This window comes from Leptosomus discolor, chromosome 5, assembly GCF_034619465.1.
Source record: "Leptosomus discolor isolate bLepDis1 chromosome 5, bLepDis1.hap2, whole genome shotgun sequence".
Classification (NCBI taxonomy): domain Eukaryota; kingdom Metazoa; phylum Chordata; class Aves; order Leptosomiformes; family Leptosomidae; genus Leptosomus; species Leptosomus discolor.
In genome coordinates, this window is record NC_141395.1 from 18648352 (window position 1) to 18671229 (window position 22878).

At 38.3% G+C, this 22878-nt stretch overlaps 1 protein-coding gene across 1 annotated transcript in view; it reads right to left on the reverse strand.

The window, feature by feature from the left end:
• Positions 1 to 492: 492 nt before the first annotated feature.
• LY75 (lymphocyte antigen 75) overlaps positions 493 to 22878 on the reverse strand; it is a 50447-nt gene continuing 28061 nt past the window's right edge. The window contains exons 20-35 of the mRNA XM_086465297.1: positions 21817 to 21893; positions 20574 to 20710; positions 19439 to 19544; positions 17291 to 17451; positions 16485 to 16614; positions 13796 to 14022; positions 11909 to 12077; positions 10546 to 10707; positions 9486 to 9608; positions 8862 to 9056; positions 8272 to 8492; positions 6958 to 7132; positions 6274 to 6441; positions 4901 to 5023; positions 4292 to 4459; positions 493 to 3293 (exon numbers count right to left, since the gene is read on the reverse strand). Of these exons, the coding sequence (XP_086321423.1) occupies positions 3109 to 3293; positions 4292 to 4459; positions 4901 to 5023; positions 6274 to 6441; positions 6958 to 7132; positions 8272 to 8492; positions 8862 to 9056; positions 9486 to 9608; positions 10546 to 10707; positions 11909 to 12077; positions 13796 to 14022; positions 16485 to 16614; positions 17291 to 17451; positions 19439 to 19544; positions 20574 to 20710; positions 21817 to 21893 (2527 nt within the window). The 3' untranslated portion in view covers positions 493 to 3108. The remainder of the gene's footprint in view (positions 3294 to 4291; positions 4460 to 4900; positions 5024 to 6273; positions 6442 to 6957; positions 7133 to 8271; positions 8493 to 8861; positions 9057 to 9485; positions 9609 to 10545; positions 10708 to 11908; positions 12078 to 13795; positions 14023 to 16484; positions 16615 to 17290; positions 17452 to 19438; positions 19545 to 20573; positions 20711 to 21816; positions 21894 to 22878) is intronic.

A 22878-nucleotide genomic window follows, 5' to 3' on the forward strand; every position in this document is an offset into this window, starting at 1 on the left:
TGGAATTCAGAGTTCAGATGACACTTAAAATGAACAGACCTTGTGCTTTAATGGCAAATGTTACACGTCTGGAAGTAACTTAACTTTACCAAATTTTATAAGCAGTTATGGTGGGAGCCCTTATAAACTGCTTCGGAGTTAATTTGGGCCATGAGGCGCTAACGAACTGCACCTTGATTAAAAAAAAAGGCACAGAGGAATGTTCCCTTTCTGTGTAAGCCCCGAAGCAGCTTGATAAAAGCTAGGTGTATAACCATGGTCCATGATAAAGTGTGTTTTCAACTGCAAAAAGAAAGTTACTGGCATTCTTTTTAAATATATCAAAGATTTTTATTACCTCTAAAGTTTTCTTATCATGGTAACACTTTTCTGCTTTGTGATCACAGCCCCTGTGCTATGTGGTTTGGTGGTTTTTTTCTTTTACCCAGTGATTAATGAGCTGTACCTTAGCTCTGATAACTGCTTCCACAGAAATAAAACCAGTGTAAGCAGTTCAGTGTTTTATTTAACTTTTATTTATTTGTTCAATAACAATACTGCTAAATAAGCTGTGTATTTCAAATAAAGTGGGCTATTCACCTGCACAATGCAGTTGTGCTTACTCAAATAAGAATTACCAGTGATTAGACAACTTGGGTATGATGAAACAAACATGAGAAATGGGGCCTTAAAAATTATTTACATCGTTCATAAGAATAAAATATACAATTTTTTATAAAAAGTATATATTCATGCACGTTTGAGAATTAGGATTTTACTACTAATTTCCATTTCCCATTTCAGATTCACACCTAAAAATGCTCAAAGTATAAACATCTATAAAATTAGCATATCTCAAAACATGAGAATCTGTAAATAATTTTCCCACTTGTTACTGCTGTTAGAAAAGGACAATAACCAACACTTTTTTCAGTCCATTAAGTTAGAAGTCATTTGGCAAAGCACTTAGGCATAAAAGCTAAACCAGAAGATCACAGGAACCAGGCTGTGTTACGTTTCAAACCCTTCTCCTTTACGGGTACCTTTACGCAGCGGGGCAAGAGTTCTCCTCACTACATAGTAACTAGCAATGCAAGTACTTTTTCTATAAGTTACATCGAGAAAGAAGAAAGAAAATGTTCGCAATTGTGCCCAAAGTACTGAAAAAACAACAAAAGTGCTTACTTCTTTCATCAGCAAACTAACACAACGGTTCCTGTACTGTGCCCCTTCAGGCTGCGGTTCTAACAGGCTCTCAAGCGGTACCTGCAAGAAGGTCTCTATTTCTCAATACAAATGATAAACACTTGCTTATCAAAATAGTGCAAACAGGAACAAACAAAAGTGCTGTCAACGCAAGTAAACTGCGGGGGGAAAAAGGCAGTCGAACATCACGACCTCACACCGTTGCTTCAGAGAAGTCAGTAGTACTTTCCTCAGCTCGTCAGACCAAGTGTATTCCCATCCACCGCATCACACCACCGCTGCACTGGGAACGGGCTGTGTCTTTTACATCTCCTCCTTCATAAAAGTAAATGCGCCTGTTCTTTGTATTGTGCATTAAAAAAAGTCTAAAGACTTTTTTCAAAACATTAATTGAGCAAATCAGAGTAATCAATGTATACAATTCTGTCTTCCCTTTTTCCCTTTATAGCTTTCTTTGGAGTGCATAGAAAAGGCCACAGTGACACATCACGTACAAAATCAAGTTTAAGTTTTACGTAAAATACTCAAGTACTTTTAGCATTTATGTACACAAGTTTGTTCACCATACACTCTTTTTCACTCTCCTTAGATATGTCTTTGTCTTGTTTCTTGGACAGATGACATATTTCACCTATAAAGTTAGGCATTTAATCCTAGTATAAATAGGAGTCCTAGGGGAAGGAAGTGTCAGGAGGATCTCATGGCAGAGCAAGGAACACTGTCACTGCAACACTCCTGTCCTTGGGTGTCACAGTGCAACAGATCATAAAATGGAGCAGGTCTTTTCTGTGTCCTGATCTAAAGAAAAATCACTCAAGTCTAATTACAGAGTAGTTTGAAGACGTAAGATAGAATATGGTACGTCTTTCTCTAAGTTCTACTCCACGTGCAGGTTTTTAAATCTTAATTAATGCTTAGATCCAGACACTGATTTTCACTGTAAACATTCCTGCTATTTGTGACTTCAAAACTCTGTGAAAAGAAACTGAACCATTTACTTAAAGAGCAGTCACAAGATAAAACATTACGTTCATGCCTTTGCTTTTATGGGGCTAAGGCTTTTATTATACCTTGAATTCTGCTTGTGTTTGCAGTTAGCCCTTAATGGGTATTTTTGTTAGCCCCACTACGCTCTTTACGGGGTAAGAGTAGTGATCTGCCAGCTTGCCACAGTCTCAGGCTTCAAATATTCTATGTTTATTCAATTTACTCCTAGGTGGCATGGCTTTAGCACAAGGTATTCTCCATAACCCTTTATTCAAAATGTACATCCTAAGGAAGATTTTTCTCTCACCACTATAACATGATTTTTCTTGTGTGTCTTTGGAGAGAAAAAAAAAAGTCACAAGATGATCTTCCTCCACTAGAACAAGAAAACTTAATTCTAGTTGGATGGGAATGAATACTTCGCTGTCAGGTAACTCCCTTCTCCCCTGCTGTATCAAAATTTATAACTGCTTATTCCAAAAGTTGCTTCTACAGGGTACCCCAATGCCAGCAGTAAAACCCTTATATCATATCAAATGGTGCATCGTTTGGCATGAAGCTTTTAATGGATAATTGTACAAAGTAACAGAATTCATGTAGCATTTTTAAGTGCATTCATTAAGGTGATGTTGCATGAAGTACTGTTGTCATTAATTACTCCATTAAAAACTCTTTCCAGTAAAAAGAGAAACTACTGCAAATTAAAAAAATATCACAGAACTCTAGAAACCTTGCACCTTAAAGGGCTGAGGCTAAATGCAAATCATCATCATGGACTTGAATAAAAATTGCACTTGTATAAAAGAACAAAATTTAGCCCCCATTAATATCCTTCTTATTACTTTTCCGAAAAGAAGTAATAAACCACCAAGTAGTTCATTCCTTACGGCTTCACAGAGTGAAGTTCACGCTAAATTGCCCAGAAGGAACAGTTTCTCAATTGCTATCTTTTGTGAACACATCATCAGTTTCATCATCATTCATCCCTCTTTGGTAGCGGACTGAAGAGAAGGCACTCCAGTGAAGATGCCTCTTTTTATAGAGATACCACACTAATCCGACAATGAAGACTAAGATAATTAGCAAGGCAAATGCTACAGCCACCCCGGTATGATTAGAACCTGTAACAGAACAAAACACAAAGAGTTACTCTTTAAGAGGTTTGGTAAGAATATTTGGGGTTGGTGCTTAGGTAGCCACACACTAATACTGCACACATACAGTTGAAGTTATGGCAAACTCTTTCATCATATTAATAGTCTTCACTTCATCAGATGGGAAGTTAGATTCCCATATGAATCAGCATCTATTAGCTTATTTTTGATCATTTTGTTGTTAATTCCCTAATCATATTTAGGTTGGAAGGGACCTCTGGAGATCAAAACCAACCTACTAATAAATGCTGCACGCATTTCAAGGTTTGTATACTTCAGAAATTGAATGAGATCCTGGACTCTCTTGGAGTGGAAGGGAATTATGCTTCCCTTGGACCAGAAAGATCTTGTTGAGGTCTTCCTTAGCAGCATAAAGTTAAATCTATTCCTGCATTTCCACTTCAGTGAAAATGTATACAAAATCAGAAAGATTCCACTGCTTCTCAGGAACTTGCTTGCTTAATTCTCCTGTACAGGGCAGAGTACGTAAGTAGTAACATGAAGTAACATGAGGCCTGATTCTTCTGGAGCTGCAGGGCACCTTTTCCAGAAGGCTCCTCAAGACTGGAAACACAACCTGCAGTACCTGCTTACTCAGCTTCTCTTACAATCAGAAGTCTTTCTGTTCCCACCTACACAGACTCACCCATGAGAGATACCCTGTGGTAAGAAACAGTAGCAACTACACTATGCTGTCTTTTAAGTGGAAATTTCAGTTCTCTCCCTTACCCTTCAAGTGGATAGTGGGAGCCTGGAGAAGGAAGTTCCTAGAGAATTTCTCCCTGAATGCAATTTTACGGCAAAACACAATAGAAGGCTCTTGTGAGGCAAAGGTACTTGGAAAGTTCTTTTGTGAATTGCACTTCCGTTATTACGACACAGACTTTCCCCACCAAAAAAAAAAAGAAAATCCTGAATATAGTCACTACAAAATTAAGTCTTTGCTAAAATGAATGCTTCCATACCTAAAGGAGCTTTACAAACCACTCTGCTTTGACTATGACTGCAGTCAACTTTGGACCACGTGCCAGTTGTGGACAGGATAACACTGCATTTTTCATTGACTTCTGCAGTTTTATTTTCCCAGTTGACATAGTTAACTGACGAGCCATCAAGCCAGTTCAGGGACTGATCTGCTGGGAAAAAAAAAATTGCTTAGTTTAGATCACCAAAACATGCTGCAAAGCTACACAATCTATTGATTTCTTTACATTGCTAAAAGAAACAGGGCTGACTATCTAACCCATATATTAAAAGCAATAAATACAAACACATCACTTTAGCCACACTTTTTCTCCAGACCTTTAGCATTTGATGCATTTGCAACTAAACCATTAGGCACCAACAACAGTGTAAGGGAAAACGAATTTCAATGACTCCTGATTACCTTAAGTGTGCAACAGGAAGAGACAAGCTACAATGAAGTCCAAAGGGCTTTATAATGTGAAATGAGGGATTCCAACCTCAGGCAGAAGCTACTATAGGCTATCAACACTATGAAACTGTATCCTTATTTGAGGATTTTTATTTACCACATGAAACAGTCATGCTCATATATGGTTGCCACTTCTTACCCTTAGGGCTCTGAGCCAGGCCAAGCCACACATTCTTGGTAATGAGATCATTTTCCTTTATGTGCGTGCTCACAAATTTGTTTTCTTCAGCATCCACTATAGTCAGAAGGGTGGCTGAAGGATCTAAGGGGAAGAGGAAACTGGTCACAATTGCAACAAATTTTTCATGGTGCTTGTACATTGAGTTTCCTGTGGGAATAATTACTGTAAATAAAAGATTTGCTGATCTGGGCTTGTAACACTAGCTTGAAGTAACCTTCAGAATAAAGACATAAACCTCCCATTCCGTAAAACACAGCACATTATACAAGATGGCTCCTGATGATTATTCATCTGAATAACCTGGTTATTCAAGCAGGTCATACAATATAAAATGGGAGAAAACTTACTGCAACTGTGGACAACATACATGGAAGACATCAGAAGATATGCCATATTCAGAATTACTAGTCTTGTCCAAATAATAAGCCGTTTTAAAAAATGTAGTGGAACAAAACCTATGCACTTTCCTGAGTCAAGTTAATTTATAAATCAATCTTTCACTGTGCGTCAGGTATTTATACACAGTGTCATAGCAATTAAGGAATAAGAGTGAGGAGATGGGCTCAGAGTGTACCCATTCTTTACAAGTATATGCAAATACAAGTCAAAAGCTTAATTTAAAGAAAGGTCACTTTCAACTACCAGGCCAGGTAAAACTCAACAGAAAACTGCATCCAGGACTGTGACTACTTGCACCTTTTCTTCTTCATCCTACACAGCAAGTTCACATTGGAATATAATTCAATAAAAGAAAGTCATGACAGTCACTAGCTTCTAAGCTAAGGTGAATACAAATTCTGTAGACCAGACTTAACATCATCTTCCACAATACAATTCCCCACATAGCTTATCAAAGAAGAAAGAAAATCCTTTAATTTGACATAAAAGTTTTTTAGTGACATTATGTGCCTTAACAGTATCTATAAAGCACATGCTTTGAACCATTTGATAGGCTGGCAAGCTCCCAATTAGCAAGCAGCTAAAGCAAAGACATAATAAGAAAGCACTGCTAACAGCACTAACTTTATAATAAATAAAGTTAATTGTATGCAAAAAAATTAGTTTTCTCCAAACTGTAAGCCTTAAATTTCTGAATCCTCTATCAATGACTACCTGCACTTTACTTGTAGATATCTGCGTGCCAAACAACGTCAGCACGTTGCAGCATGTTATCCAAAACTTTTATTAGACATTCAAAGATAAAGCTTGCTATTACTTTTCCTAAACTAAAGAAGCATAACAGCTGAAAAGTTGAAGTATAACCACTGCGGATTTTTTTGGTGGTTGGGTTTTATTTCTTTTCGAGTAGTGGACTAATTACAAGTACATACTCAGTTTCTGGCAGACTTTCTTAGCATCTTCCACATTATACACTGAAAAATTGTAGAACGCCATATCAAATGCATAACAATGATCTTTATACTGTATCCATTGTAGGGTACCACTAATCTGTGGGCATCCTGGGGCTCTGCTCACTTGCTTTGGCTGTAATTGTCTCTCTGCAAAGACAAAGAAATTGGTATTATTTCTGCTGCAGGAGTTTGTGCATGGTCTCCTTGTAGTAACAGGACAGTACGTATTAACAAGGACTGCTCCTACCAACAGCCATAATTCAATTAGCTTACATTCCTTCTTCATATATCATTGATGAATTTATTTGAAAATGAGCATAAGACAACTCCCAAAGGCTTCGGAACCATTTTTACTTGCCTTTTATGGTTTTCTGAAGTTGTATGTGTTTGATAAGCACTTTGATTCAGAAAAGAGACATACAATTTGATATTCATATCACAGGTGATCAAAAAGGGACCAGGATTGCTTTAGATTTTCACCACTGGAATGGAGAGAATTAATCTCCCTTAAGTATTAAAAAGTGTTTTACCGTTCCTGATAGACAACTCTTCTTAAAGAGGGAATCATGTGTAGTATTTCAGCCTTCATTTCTACTTCTAAATACAACATGGAAAGATAGAATACACAGGACTATTACACAAAACATTAAAAGTAACACTTACTGTTTGGAGGGCTATAGCAAATGGCACCTTCAGCAACATTTGTACATTTTGTACGGTTCCAAGACCCTTTAGTATCCAACAGAACACAGTTCTCTGTAGTATTCGAGTTTTCTAATTCCCAAGGATAGTAGTCAAAGTCACTTCCATCCGACCATTCAAAATTAGCTTTACTTCCCTAATTAAAGAAAAAACCCAGAAATTTTTAAACCACAACATATGGTTGTGGTTTAAATCTCGTCAGTCATTAATAAGTCACATAGCAGTATTTATCCCTTGTAGAGTGAGAAATTAAAATGCAGGTGGCCTATTTTTTAAATCCATACTAAATAAACGTACAATATAGTTCACATTTTCCAATCCATTCTTAACGTAGGAATCCCGATTATTTGTGGGAACTGAGAAAGTGAGGCATGTTTGTAAGTTTAAACCTGCAATGTGCCTTGTTTTATTCTATGGGGAACACTTTACTTAATTTCATCCTGCTGTTTCATTTAAGCAGTCTGCCTTCCTTGCTATCAACATTATTAGAAATGTCACCAACTGCTAAACCGTCGAGACAGCCTCAGTGAGTAAAGCTGGGCAGCTCGGGATGTTTGCAGTCCGAGATCCTACTTCAGATATGCCACTGGAAGCCCATGACGAGGACGAGTCAGTTGTGTGGAGGGACCCATTCAGACCAAAGGACAGGCAGAGGTAGCAAAGGCATGCATAGAAGTCACGCACCTCTGCAGAGGGATATGCCTGCCAATTAACTACCATGACCAGGTCTGGCGATTAGTGTGGGGCACAGGGTCGGGGCTGCAAGCTTTTGGCTCCAAGGTTAAGCAGAGAGAGGAGTAGGAGGAAGATCTGCAGCTGCATCTTGCTGAGCCTTCTGGGAGAACGGTCACAAACTTGCTCCAAAGCCAGTTCCTGAACCGCCTTGAAGAGCCAGTCCTGACCTAGACTAAACAGGCTTCATTCAGCCTTGATGATTCTATTTGCTAATGGAACTGGACCCTAAAGAGGGCCATAAAATCTGGAGCCTCCTAAGGCAGTGTTGCAAATTGCACTTCCTTGTGCTGGAAGGAATGACGTGGGACCACTGTATGATTTTAAAATGTCAAGGATTTGGAAAAACATCTTAGTGTGGCTACATACACTAAAATTTAATATACTTCAACATGTTACACAGGGTTGAAAAAGAATGTAATTTACTACATGGAATAGAGATTCTAAGAAACTGGAAAAAAAAGCATCAGAAAGTATTTCATATCTTGTGCAGAAAACTATTTACAAGCTCTGTTACCGCTGTCACCAAAAGTATACACTTACATCATGAATTGACAGCCCAAGCCACAGAGGATAGCCATCCTGCTTCACAACATCTTCTAGAAATAACTGCTGTGATTCACTGTGCACGCTTGCTAAATCACTCCTATTTTGTTTGCATTCTCTCAGTGCCTCATACCACGTTAACTTCTTCTGAAGGATCCTGTATGTTCTGTTTCCATGTGGAATAGACTCAGGCAATGGAGGCTTGTGCTGTTGAGGTCCTATTTCAAAGAAGAAGGCGACAAGTTCTGTGCACTTCATTCACGTTACTAGGAACATACAGAAAGCATTAACATCTATCTACATCAATGTAACTCAAGTGTTAAAGTGTTCAGTACAAGCCGCTTGTATCAAGCAAGTTATCTTTTGCTACTTTGAACACTGTGAGCAGCTGATGGATGAGCACAGCAAACACATTCCTCCTGATCAGGATCTTACAGCGGTGATGCACAGACTGACCATACAACCCCAGAAGCCCACGCCAGCTGTGCCACACGTTTCACAGGGAACAAAACCAAAGCCTTATACAGCAGGTACTGCAGAACTAGGACTTAAATTATGACCCTCATCAAATCTTCTCTACTACTTACCCCTTTCGATTTTACAGGCGAGAATACTGTACACATTATAGTGATGAGCATGCCAACTTTGAGAATAATTATAAATATCCCAAAACCCATCAAGATTTACACCAGCAAAAAAACTGTTCTTCTTTATGTCAGGTCTTCCCAGCCTCCAGTTATTGTAAGTCAGATGAGTTTCATCATACCACTTGAGAACTTTATCTGTGGAAAACATTGCATGTTTATTAAAAGATTGGCATTTTGCGTACAAATACCATTTAACTTTGAATGTATTAATGACATTAACAAATATTCCCATTGGAAAAAATGGAGTGATACTCTAAGTTACTGGAAATCAGTTCCATGTACAATGATAAAAATGTTAGCATGACTCATCCAGGCCCTTTTAAGTCCTGCTTTCCAGGGAAATCAAATCTAGACTAAACACAACATACTGGATCTAATTATCACTCAAACAGAAAGCATGTCTGGTTATTTTCTTCTAGAAGATAAATACAAATATAAAGCATTATTACAGGTTTGCATTCAGTATGACTTTATTTGTATACTGAAACATGCAAGCAACACATAGTTAATGCTGCAAACTTTGTCTCCAATCCAGTTACTAAGAAAAAAAAACTTAAATCTTACCACTGTCATCATAGATCACACCCAGCCAGACCCACATAGCCAGACCACTGAATGAATGAAGCTGCTCAGTAACAAAGTTATTCTCTTCTTCATCTCGAACACTCAGAACAAATGCTTCTGGGTCTGTTGAAATTTTTTTAAAATTACTTTCTTAGAAATTCACCTTTCAGTTAGAAAATATTTTTTTTCTATTATTGCTAACGTTTATTACAGATAGATCAAGAATGTGTAAAGACTAGACCTTTATAACAAAATAACTAAGTGAACAGTGCGAAAAAAACTTTCAAAGGTATTATCAACAGTGCTTCCCCTGGTTTTGTGGGTAAGTGAAAGACATCAGCTCCAGAGATACTTGTGGGTCTTACTGTCACTTCAAGTTGTATGTAGTAAAAATTCTCTGCATAGAATGTAAAAATATCAGCAATCTTTCATGATTTCCTTGAACAGCCCAGTAGAGAAACAGTATTAGGAAAAAAGACTGAATTTAAATCAATTCATGAAAAATAAAACGTTTCTGGAAAGATGCATGTCTGGAGTGCCATGAGCAACAGTTTAATATAAGAGGGCAGCCGTCGCTACGCTTACGCTTTGTTCAGGATGGACAGGAAAAGCCCACGTGCGTTTCCGAACTGCACTACTCTGAGCCTGTTTACTTTGTTCACCTGAGTGTCCCACATAGGAAGGGCGGTTGGGGGGAACCCATGAAGGAAATGAGGTTGGAAAGCCAGAATGTTGCCAAGGGGATAACAATTACCCATCTTATTTAAAATTTCATATCATAAAGAGAAAAAAACCCCAAACCCTTCTGATTTTTCAAAGATCTCAGAATTCAATAGTTCCTAACTATCTCTCTCCCACTCTCATACCCATGCTCTCTTTTTATGAGTAGTGCAAGGGCAACCCGCACCAGGCAGTGCAACACTAATGCACGCTTCCAAATGCTACAACCTTTCTCAATACTCACTTTGCTGCCATCGTAAGACAGTGATTCAGATCTAAAACTCATTTCCCTCAAGCTGATATAAGTCCATAAATACCTGTAATATGACAAAGTACTTACTCATTTTCTTGCATAAATTATGAGCTTCTTGAGACTTCAGTTCTCTCCATCTATTTTTTGTTATCATAAAAGTGTAACAATTGTTTCTAAATGATATCCAGGGTGTATTTTTAATCTTATGTGGGCACTTGACTTGGGTAATTTGTTCTTTTTCAGTCTTCTCTAAGGAAAGGAAAGATGACATTCAGGACATGATTTATTAATAGCACTTAACCTGACACACCACAAACCACTTTCAGGTACCATTTAAGAACATGCAAGACAAATTAAGTGCCATCCTCTAAATACATAATACTTTGTTGCTGTCACTTTCCTCATGATGGTGTTTTTTTTTTAAAGCAACAAATTCAGCAGTAAGCATTATCAAAGAATGCAGATACTTACAACTTTCAACAATTGTTATGTTATACAGGTTTAAGAATAAAACCCCTACATAAAATGCTAAGTGTGGGCCAGTAACTCAAGGCTCTTATTGCCTCTTGTATGAAGGCAGATCACCATAACAAATAAACTACTTCATAGCTGGGAATACATCCTTTATCTAATACTTGAGGAGTAGGAAGCACTCTTCCTGCAGTTGCTTAGATTGCAAGCACAAAACAGTTAAAAATGTCATAATGCCAAGTATACACTCTACTGTATGACTCAGTATGTACAACAATGGCTTAACTGTGTCCCATCATGGAAAAAAAAACCCAAACAAATCACAATGGTCTCACAGGGAAGAAATCTGTGATGATGCCTTGGAAAGACCTTTTTTATTTTTCAGAAAAGGGTTGTGCTATATACGTACACCCCCCACACCCCCCCCCCCCCAAGATGTCCTGCTGTATCTCCACCTGTCTTGCTATAATTGGTACGTATTTAGAAAGGTTTTGTGAACCGCAGATGACTAATTTACACCTTTCAACTCAGTGTCTACCTGCTATCTTTCTTCCCTGTGTAGTCATGTACGTCCTCCCTGTACAGACTTCCATGTCCGAAGATATTTCAGGAGGCCCCAATATTAAGATAGAAATAGTACAGAAGTAGCTGAATCTTCTTCCACATGCAAGTGGGAGAGATTAGCATGCAACAATCTTACAGAAACAGTGTAAAGGTAGAATCAGCTGGCAATGTGAAGGGTACAGCCTGGCCAAGGGTGCACTCACGCCAAATTCATTTCTAAGTAACATGTGGATTAAGACCAAGGAGTTCCCCCTTATTTGAAGTTTGTTTCTTTTTTTTTTCCTGTCACGCAAAACAGCCTTTTTTTTTTAAGTTAAAAAAAGTTGTAATTTTGAAGTTACAATCTGGAATTATCAAATATGCTTCATAACAAAACAAAATTCAGCTTTTATAAATACTATGCTAGGATACATACTTTCCGATGCATAGCAAATAGCACCTCGATTTTCAGAGGAACAGTCAGAAGTTTTCCAGAAGCCATCAGTATCCAAAAACACACATTCTTCGCTTGTTTCTTCATCATCTTCAGACCAGCGACTAAAACTAACATGTTTCCCGTCCAGCCAGCCATAATGTTTTCCACCCTGGCATTGTATCAGTAAAAGGGATGAGCTTACATGTTAAAAAATACTGGGTACAGAAAAAGACACGATAATATATTTACATTGGCTAGACATTTACAGTGTTTCTGGTGAGAACTGTAAGTGTTCCACTGCCCTCACAATCTGATCTGCTGCTCGCAATACAAAAAGCTTTGTTATTTTAGGTTTTGCAGTTGCAAAAACATGAATTAGCTGAAGCGGATGGCAAATTATCAAATGGTGATGTTTAACTACTATGCTTATGGAGGAAGGCCTGGCAATGAGATGTCCAAATTGCATCATTTGCACCTGCACATCAATGGTGGATATAATTATCTTGTCTTGGAAACCTGGTAATATCTGAGAATAAGACCCAATCTTAGTTACTCCACACTGAGTTGAAAGTAATCTATTAAATACTTAACTGATTTATTAAATCAGGTACATTCTTGCCCTGGAGGATGCAGAAGGAATAAGAAAAAAACCCACACACAACAAGCATGCCATCCTTTAAGAATATTACATGTAAAAGTTTTCTTCAGGAAATCCCCCTGCTGCTTTGTAAATTAATTTATCTTATATCTTTTGTGTCTATGATTCCAGCACTGGAGTAACAAGTTCTGTTGACCACTTTCATTGTAATAACCTTTCATGTGACTTTTTAATTGTGCCCAAATAATGAAGTGTTGCAACAGTGAAAAGCCAGTGCATGCCTGAGTTGTAGGCAGCAAAACAAATCATTTGATCTTCACTTGCAGATAAAGATTCAAAAGAGGAGGGAAAATAGGTTGTTCTGGTTTCCCCATCTTCACTAAGATTAAATGCCTGTTTCCTTTAAAAAATATTCTCCATAAAGTATATACTCAAATTTCTATTTTCTTTCCCCCCCTAGAATACTCAGTAGCCCATTACGGACACAGGAAGATCATACAGCATGGGTGCTGAGTGACTACCACTAAACTTTGTAAACAAGGCACTTCTGAAATAAATTTTAACCTTTTTCTTGCAATTATCTCAAGACTCATATGCTTAACAAAAAATATAAACCCTGCAAGCAAGCCCTAGCTATTTCATCAACAGCTGAGAAAGCTCTCAATCCACAATGAAGATCTTCAAGAGGTCCCCTGGCTAATAAAGGCAAAGGCTTTTCCAAAGACAAAGCAAACAGAAGAAAAACCCACTAACCTGTCCCAGGGATGTTTCCCCCTAACTCAAAACACATGCACAAATAACATGAATAACAGAATCTTAAATTAAGCTTTAGAAATGTATCTCCAGAAGTGTTTGATGATTCATTTTGGATTTTATTCGCCATTTCTAGTTTCTCCCTTTTAAAACAGATTTTGGGTTGTCTTTCTAGAGTGGTACTGTAAACAGAGGCGATGATATTAAATGGTAACACTAATTACTCATTCATTAACAAAAGAGATAAAGACGATTCAGTGATCTATATTGCTGCCACCCTACAATATAGCCCTTCATCCTATAATCTTTTAAAGAATTGTCTCATCTTCAATCCACCCAGTGGAGTTCAACAACTATGTAACCTGGAGAACGGTAGATTTAGAACATTCATCTTGAGATCCTCCAGATAGTTATCCCTAAATGAACACAGTTACCCCAGAAATTAATTTTCCATTGCATTTCTTTATCCCAGTTTCTATTTTGCACAACTCTAAAAACTACCTCAAGCCACAGTCTGAGGGGAAAATAAAACTTACATCTCTACTGAAAAGTCCAATCCACAGTGGATAATTACGAAGGGCAGCCTGAACAGCAAGAAAAGCCTGCTGGAACTGATCTGTGATGCTAACCAGCTGCATCTTGTTATTTATGCATGCAGCCATTGCATCATCCCAGGACAAATTCTTCGGAATTACCATGTATTGAACATTTTGATAGCTAAATGTTTCATTAAGAACTTGCTCTGTCTGGTTGTCAGCAGTTCCTATATGTAAGAAAGAAATTCAAGTTATTAGGTGGTTAAACACAGGAATACATTTTAAATCGCCAAATTCCCTGAAACAAACAGAAAAACTCATTTGAATTCCCCCTGGAAAAAAAAAATTCTTAGACAGTAGATCATGCTAATAATTATAGTTAGAATCAAACGCCATTGACACTTTAGATAGGAAAATATATAAAGAAAAAATAATCATTATTTTCAATCAACCAATTGTTATATCTTTCTCAATTTAGGTTCATATCTTTTTATATTTGCTATTTTTAACTAACTGCTAAATAATGTTAAGAATTCTATTTATTGAATTTAAAACATATTTTATAACTCAAATACATGAATGGGAGAGAGCAACTGCTTTCTGCTGCAATACAGCAACAGCTAAACTTGACTCATTTCTGTGGAGCCTGTGGATCTATGCTTTTGTGCATCTAATGGGCCACAAAACTTCTCTATGCAGATCTCAGTACAGCACAGTCCCAGAATTCCTTACTGCCATCCATGGGTATAGTAGGAATTGATTTTGCCTCCACATGTGCTTAATTAATTGCAGAAAATCCACCTTACATAGGGAGGGGTATAATTCATCATTTGTGCTTTAAGCACTGAGTGTTATCACAGGTGTTAGCATCCCACTTGAAATGATACAGCTCAGCAATGCATAGCAACAGCAGTTAATAAAAGATGCAAACAATCCTGTGGATGGTAAACTAAAGCATGCAAACCTGGTAACCCCCAAAGTTTTATACACAACCAAAAATTAATTGGCTCTCCAAAACGGAGAAAAAGCCTGACATCAAAACATCTCAAGCAGAAAAAGGTTCACTGAGAGGGGAAAGTAGTTAAATAAATAAAACCACTCTATAAATAACAGGATATAAACGGCTGATTGAGAGGCTGACAGGGCCATTTTCCAAAACACAAGATGACAAACATAATAATAATTTCATATTTACAGCTTTCAACAGATCAGGAAAGTGACAAGGCTGAAACAGATTGTTTCAAGTGTTCGTGTCTGCTGTCAAATGCTTTCACTTGGTAAACAGCTACAGCTAAGAATCGTGGAACCCGGGGTGCCATCACACATCAAGGGGTACCACACTGGAAACAAGGTAGTAAGGAAAGTGCCCATTTCTGAAAGAAGTAATTGCCTATGATTAAGGTCTCGAGTTCTGTAAATCACAATCATGTCAAGATTTCCAAGGAACATGAATCATCTTTTTCCCTAGGATAAAGCCCTAGGCAATCTGGACTCTCTCACAGCTGTCCCTGCAACCCTCTGAGGTCCCTTCCAACCTGAATCATCCTTAGATTCCCCAATACAATGACGATACAACGCCAGACTGTACCAGGACACATTCTCTGGCAGTCCAAAAACCTTTCTTATTACACCTTCTATAGCTGTGGCAAGGAAGAAGTGCTTAGTATTTTAGTTAGCCCAGACTAATAATATATTGATCTACACAGATATATAAAAATCCCCTTTTCGAATTTTTATGACTACATCTCTTCCATTCAGACTTCTAATCTGGACACTTGGAATTTATGAAATATTTGGCACTGAAATAAAGAAGGTTTTTCTTGTGTTAAATGGGGCAGGGAAATCTCTTTGCCTATTTGAGAATGAAGAAGGTGGGCATATTCTTGGGCGTTTTGCACGCCTTTTTTTTTTTTTTTCCAGAAGAGAACATGTTAGTTACTTAAAAGAATTACTTACACAGAGGAACATGCTCAGAAGTGGGTATGCTGAACATTAGCCCGTAATTAAATGCATATAATAGCTGTATGTGCTTGATCTGATTCCAGTAATTGGTATCAATCAACCCACATGGCTACATCAGAATATTATTTTTAGTTCAGATTAAGAAAACCCACTCACACCAACAGATCTGTATGAAGTTAAGGAAAGCTGCATCACTCCAAATTACCACTCTCCACATATGCCCTCAAGGTTTGCTCTGGGGAGACCAATTTCAGTGTTAAGAGTGTATGATACCTCATATTCTTATAGTGCTAAAAACCACAGGATATGTTTAAGGAGGATGGAAACACTGTGAGATTCCTTTCCAGGGCTTCTCATTTCCACAGTTCTGAAGAGAAAAAAGGAGCCACTTCTTCCACCCCTTGATGTACATGACCTCTATACCCACAGAACCTTAAAGCCCCGTCTGCAGAAGTACGTCTCCACCGAATCCACACAGAGTCTCTCAGGAAAACCGATTTCCTCTAAACTGGGCTGTGACAAATGAAAGGGAAAATTCTGAATGGCTGACAAAACAAGTCCCAGATCATCCTCTGTACTTTGCTTTTCCAAAATTTACCTCCTCAGTCTCTACAAGAATCTTGCTCTTCAAGAAGGTGCAACAATTTACATGCATTAAAAGGTCTCCTGGCACACGCATCTTAACTGCAAACGCTGACTATAATTTATTTTGACTCTTCACACTTACCTATAGGCCGCTGGCATATACCCAAGAAGTGCCTGTCAGCACAAGCAGTGAAATTCCATGTTCCAACATACTGTGATTTCGGATCATTAAGGATTACACCGCACTGATTGTTAAATTCTTCATCAAAAAGCTGAAAACCAGAAATACACTTACCAGACTCAAATAAGGCATAAACATACTTGTGAAGGTGAAGTAACATGAGGCTAAGAGAACCTGAGCTGTCTGAACTTGTTTAAGAAGTTTCAAAGGAATGGTGCAATACAGCTTACCTATTTTACAAACATTACCAGGTGCCCAGACTCAAAAAAATTTGTAAGTTAAATACAAGGGAGAATATTAAATGAAATGATTTAATGCTTAAAATAAGACTTGTTTGTAGGTGTGGCTTGATTACATTTATTATGTTTCTCCTTGGATGGAGCAGCAAGCAAAATACCAATGTACAATGGCTTACAGATGCATTCTAAGTGTGACTGAACCAAGAATTATTGATGACATTTTTTGATGACTGTTTTCATGGAGTCTTTAAAGTGAAAACAAAAGTTCCAGAAAAGTCACTATATAGTTGGTTCAGCTTTCCACCTTCCCCCTTCAGTGTTTCATATCTCAGTTCAGAAGCTGTCATCCAAATAAAGGTAAACAGAATTCCATTAGCATCAGTCACCTTGTTTGCCAATTAAAACCACTAACTGGGGAATTTGGTCTGTTACATATTTTTTAGCCTTTTTTTTTTTTTTTTTTTGATACAGTCAATATTCCAAATTTCATTAGTCAACAGTCAAGTGAAGTCAAAAGTTAGAACTTACGTCCAGTGGAATTTTCCTTAATCTTCCTGTCAGGAGCGGGTGAAAGTTACTATACAACAGTCTACTCTCATCTATCCATTTGTTTTCCCTTGTGCTGAACAAAAACTGCAAACCAATCCAAATATCTTTTGGCGTACCAGGAAGCAAGGATGTTACATAATCTGTTGGGCAGAACAGTAAACGTGCACATTGTGGTTCAGACAACAACAGTAAACACCTGAAAAAACACTGCACATAAATAAGATAATGCAACCCCTGCTTGTAGCAACTTAATTTTCCCAGCCCTTTACGATTGCCAAACGCTTATCATCCCTTCCTTCCATAAGGCAACACCTTTCATGTTGATTTTATCTGAAAGGAGCAAGACTATCGGTATTTGTCCTCCAAATTCTGAGCTGAGGAGCAGGCAGTTGGTTTAACCTGTTTCTCAGCCCACTACTTTGTTTCTTGCACTTACATCCAAATTTCAGAAGCTGCTTTTCCACAGGTCTGCAAGATCTTCTATTGCCTCCCTGCAGAGATTAATAGAAGAGCTCCCTCCTGCCCTCTCTGAATTGGTGGGGGAAGTCTTATCTCCCATCTTCCTCTCCTACTGACATGCACCATAAACCAGAACCCTTTCTTGGATTCTGGCAGAGTTTGCCCACCCCACCATCAGAGAAAGGTGGACAGGACAAAGGAAGCCAGGTTTAGTTGGAAAAAAATTTAAGGAAAAACCTTAAAATCAGACGGCTCTCAGTGAGCATTCTCATAAAACAATGGCCTTTGGTAAACCCCCAGGCACCAAAGGGATTCACTGAGCCTGTCTAGATTAGGAAGACAAATTGAAGCTATGTAATTAGCTACTGCTGACACATCTTAGCTATTGGCCACATGCCAGACTAGCCCAGCCTATTTTCTGAGCTAGGCAAAGCCAATGAATTTTTACATGTCGGAGCCAACCAGCCATCTAATGCCACTGGGAAAAGCAGAAGCAGCCTACAGAAAGAGGCATCCTTCTTTAAGAGGACTGTGCCTTCTTTCCATATAGGTGGCCTCCATGACATGAGGGAAAGAAAAAAAAAACAAGAAACAGTAACAAACCCTTCCATATGCACCAAAGCAGGCAAAAGGTGCTGCTACGTAACATTTCAGAATGGGTGTGCTCTTGCAATCTTAAAAGCATCCAAAACCACACAGGTCTTGGAATGTATATTCCTGTAAGGTTACAATCCTATTCCTCTCCAGTAACAGCAGTAAAACAAAAAATTACCATTCAGCTGCTGCCTGCAGGTATACTAGCAGCCTCCCTAGCCCACTTTCCATATGGCAAGAGGTTATTTGCTTATAAAGAAAATACGCACTGTGCACATTGCAGAATTCAACCAAGCTACTTCAGATATACCTGCAGAGAACTGTCACTTGTCCACAAGAATATAGATGCAAATACAGCTGTCTCATTCAGCAGTTTATCACTGAACATTATTTGCAGCCAATGTGACATTTCTTCCTCACTGCATTTACCTCAATGACTCTATAGTTTATATGTCAGCTGAGAGGCAGGTCCCAGAGGTGAACAACTCTGTGTTTTGCAGTCCCCCTGCTTTCCATCCTCCTATCAGTGTCCTGGAGAGCTTGCAGGTGGTCAGTTTAGACACACTGCCATACTAAGCTGCTCAGCACACCGAGACACAGAGGGTCCTATGTGTTCCAGCAGGTATTGTGTTTGCCACCTCGTTCCCACACAGACAGCTGAAGTTGTCTTGGAAGCAGCTCCTAAGGTGGTTTTCACAGTGCAAAGTCTACAGTCTCAGTTATGTTTTAACTTGCAAAGCAAACCACAGGAAGTCTTCAGAGGTGACCCTTCTACCCTCAACCCTTAATGCAAGGTTTTACAATTTTTTTTTTTTTTTTTGTAACAGGTTAAGATCATACAGAGAAGCTGCTCTTCGAACTGGCTCAAATGTTTGCTGACTGCATTTCCATGGTATGTTTCCAGTGATGCAAACAACAACAGACAACATATTTTTAACTGGTGTTGGATTTTTAGAATGCTCCCAGTATGCCTGTAGATAACCAGGTGATTTTACGCCCAAGTTCTTAAGCAGAACTATACTGAATTTGGAAGAGAAGCTGCATACTAAAAATGCCCCCAGTTCACCATCGTACCTTGCTCAGCTTGATTTGAGATAGATGGAAGAGAGCCTCCAAAAGTTACACACTTCTCATTAGCTGCATTAAATGTTAAATATTCAGGTTTCATCTTTAGAAAACACTGCAAAATAAACATAATGAAACCAATTTTCATCATACCATTGCTTCCTAAGAAATAAGTCCTAAGAAAAGATTCTTCAACCAGCCCTAGAAACTCACTTCTCATTTCCTACAATAGTATATAATTATCTTTCTCAAAAAGCAAGGGAACTGATACTAGCTGCATGCACTTCTTATTAGATTCAACAGAACAGCTAAATATAAAATGATCCCACTAACTCTTCATTCACTGAGGATTAGAACTCATTAATTTTTAATTGGCTACATCAGGATCACATACTGTTTTAAGAATGAGAAATTACACATGAACTCTAAAGACAGACAGGGTTGGGCCAGCAGCCTGTATTGTAATGCGTTATCTTTTGGGAGAAACTACATGGGAACTCAAAAGCTATATTCTGCAATGATCTGAAGTAAATTTGCAAACCTTGGCACAATGTAATGTGCAGATTTGACGCACGCCTCTTCTTATGTACAGAAAAATGGTGCGTCAAATAACAGGAATCAGTCTCACTATGACTTTAGATGACTGCCTTAAAACAGTACTGAAATATATCATACTACGGCTTCTGAACTGTGGGTTTATTCTTAAAAGCTGCTTCTAATTCTTAAGTGAGTTAAGTCCTTAAGGCAACTTAGGAAGCAGAATGTCTGCCAGCTTGCTGCCTGCCTATCATTACTCAGCAAAAGAATCAAGATGCTTCTGCCACAGAAACCTCATCCTCTCCCTTTCTAATCCTTCTCTTCCTTCAAAGCAGAGCCCAAGATTAGACATACAACCAACGTTCTTGGACCCAAACATGTGGTGAGGGGAAAGCAAAAAATCTTTGCAATTAAGAAACCATCAATCCTGAATAAGGGAGAGAGAAGTGGGGGAGATTATTTTAATCACTACACATAGTTTTCAAAAGCCACCTCTCAGTCCATTCCTGAACACTGGGGCTACTTCCTCACCTCTTTCAGCAGGGCACTCCAGCTTACTGGACTATGAAAAACAGGTAAGTATGACTGATCTGTATTATCTCTGTACCTTATTCCGGAAACGACGCCAACCTTTAGGGCAACCTCCTCTGACTGGGCGGTAACTGGGATCATGTTTCTCTAGTAAGGAGGCATTATTTTTTTCACAGATGAAGGGCAGTTTCATGTTACAGTTAACTGGGTAGTCTGCAGAAATATAAGTTTTAAAAAACAGTTATGGTAATACCTATCATGCTCCAATTGCCATCCATACTTTATGAGATGACAAAGACCAATCTGAAGTGAAGTCCTTTTCAGTGGAACCACAGTGAAGTACTACAGAAGCTAAAGCATTAAAAGTAACAGTAGAAAAAAAGACAAACATAAATTATTTATATCAGACAGTAATATAATATGCCTAAAGATCCAGAGTCTGATCCCTTACTTCCAGGAGTAACACTTCATATAGGCAGAGACAACTTCAAAACAGAAAAATCATGAAATAAGATTTCGAATATGAGGACTAATCTCATATTCTGGCATAGAAGGAGTGTGACCTGAAGGTCATTAAAGCCAAAAGGACACCTTTAACATCCATATGGAGGGTGCCTGGCCTGTACTGCTGTACACGACTCCTACAGTAACTGGACTGGCTTCCTAGTCAAGAGCAATTTTTGGCTGACAGGGATGAAAACAGTTTAGCAGCATACAACGGAACCATGGGGAAAGTGTGCTTTGAAGTAGGAATGGTAGTAGACAGGAGGAACTATTCGATCTCCAGGGGTTATATATTTTCCCCAATACAAAACAATGCTGAAGAGAAAGGAATTAAGCATCAAGTACCACCAGGTGGCATTTCTATTACTCTGTGTTCCTCTTCCAGTATGACTCCATTACTTAATGAAATTTGTATCTCCAGATGCGTATACAGTTGTGAGTATTCAGCCAAGCTCCTCTAACTAACAGAACTCTTAAGACTTAACTTCCAGAGCCCAGATTATGTAGCATAAAGAAAAAAGGTAACCACCAAAACCAGAGTTCAGCTAATTAATTTATGTCGCAAAAAGAGTGACAATCAATCATAAAAATTTGTCACCTGAATTCAGGTTTGCCTCTTGTCATCAAGAAATATTACCATGGCTTCTCCCATGAGGAAGAAATAAATGATTCAAAATTCAATCAGATTATCATCAAGAAGCCATTCACTCCTAATTCAATATCAATCTGCATTCAATACAAGTTTGGGCAGAACAGTAATTACTTTTTTTTTTTAAAAATATGATAATGACAGAGAGGGGTAAAAACAGCCTTACCTCTATACCAGTTCTTTCTAGAAACATACCAGCAATCTCTCAGGAATCGATCATGGAAGCGTGAAAACAACTGTAAACTGGATATAAACATTTCGGAGTCAATCTCCAATCCAATGTGATCTTCAAGCAGAAGCTCTGATAGCAACAGAGCCAGTGCAAACAAAACTTTGGGCTGGTAACTGTTTCTAGACGCCTACAATATTGGGAAGAACAGAGCGGGAAAAACTAGACCAGGAACAAGTATGTGGTAGGTTCAGCTATGTACCATGCCCAAATTAACTCTGTTGAGGTGATGTGCAGAATGAGGGTAGGAGGTTATTTATCACCACACTGCAATCGCAGCACATTGGCAGGACAAGGGATGAGAATGGGCAATAGCTCCTGTTTTATTTTCAAGTAGTATATTGCTATAGTATTCTGGAAAGTGAAGAGTTTTCCTTGTAAGAAGCCCATGATCCTTTGCTGCAGCCATGAATGGCACAATGCAAGGTTTGCTGTGAGTCATCTCAGCTTACAGGGCTATACTATAAGCCCTCCAAGTCTCTGGCATTACCTAACTGGAAGACTGATGTCTTAAACCAATTTCCCATTCCCTGTTCTCAGGTATTTCTCAGATATCGTCAGAGCCAACATACAGGAGTTTTTCCAGAAACATTTTTTTTTTTTTTTTTTTTTCAGTTCCCTGGTTATTAACAGTACACAGAAGTGGGCTTAAAATCCAATAAAAGCATTTTAAAGATCAATGGAATACATTAACTACTAGGATCACAGATTTAAAGGATTCAGATGACAAGACTAAGATGTCAAAGCCCAACAGGCTGAAACCTAAAGGCTCTGACAGACACACAAAAAATGGCTTACCAATTCAGTTATTATTAAGTTATCAAGAATTAAATTTTTGATGGGAATAATGCTTGTAATGGGAATAGAACTCAGAATTTGGCAGCTAATTAAAATATTTCAACAATATTTTGAAATATACCCACTTTCTAATTGTACATCCATACTATCTTAATCGCTCTCTGCTTTGTCTGAGCGCTACACAGTTCTGTTCTCTCCGGT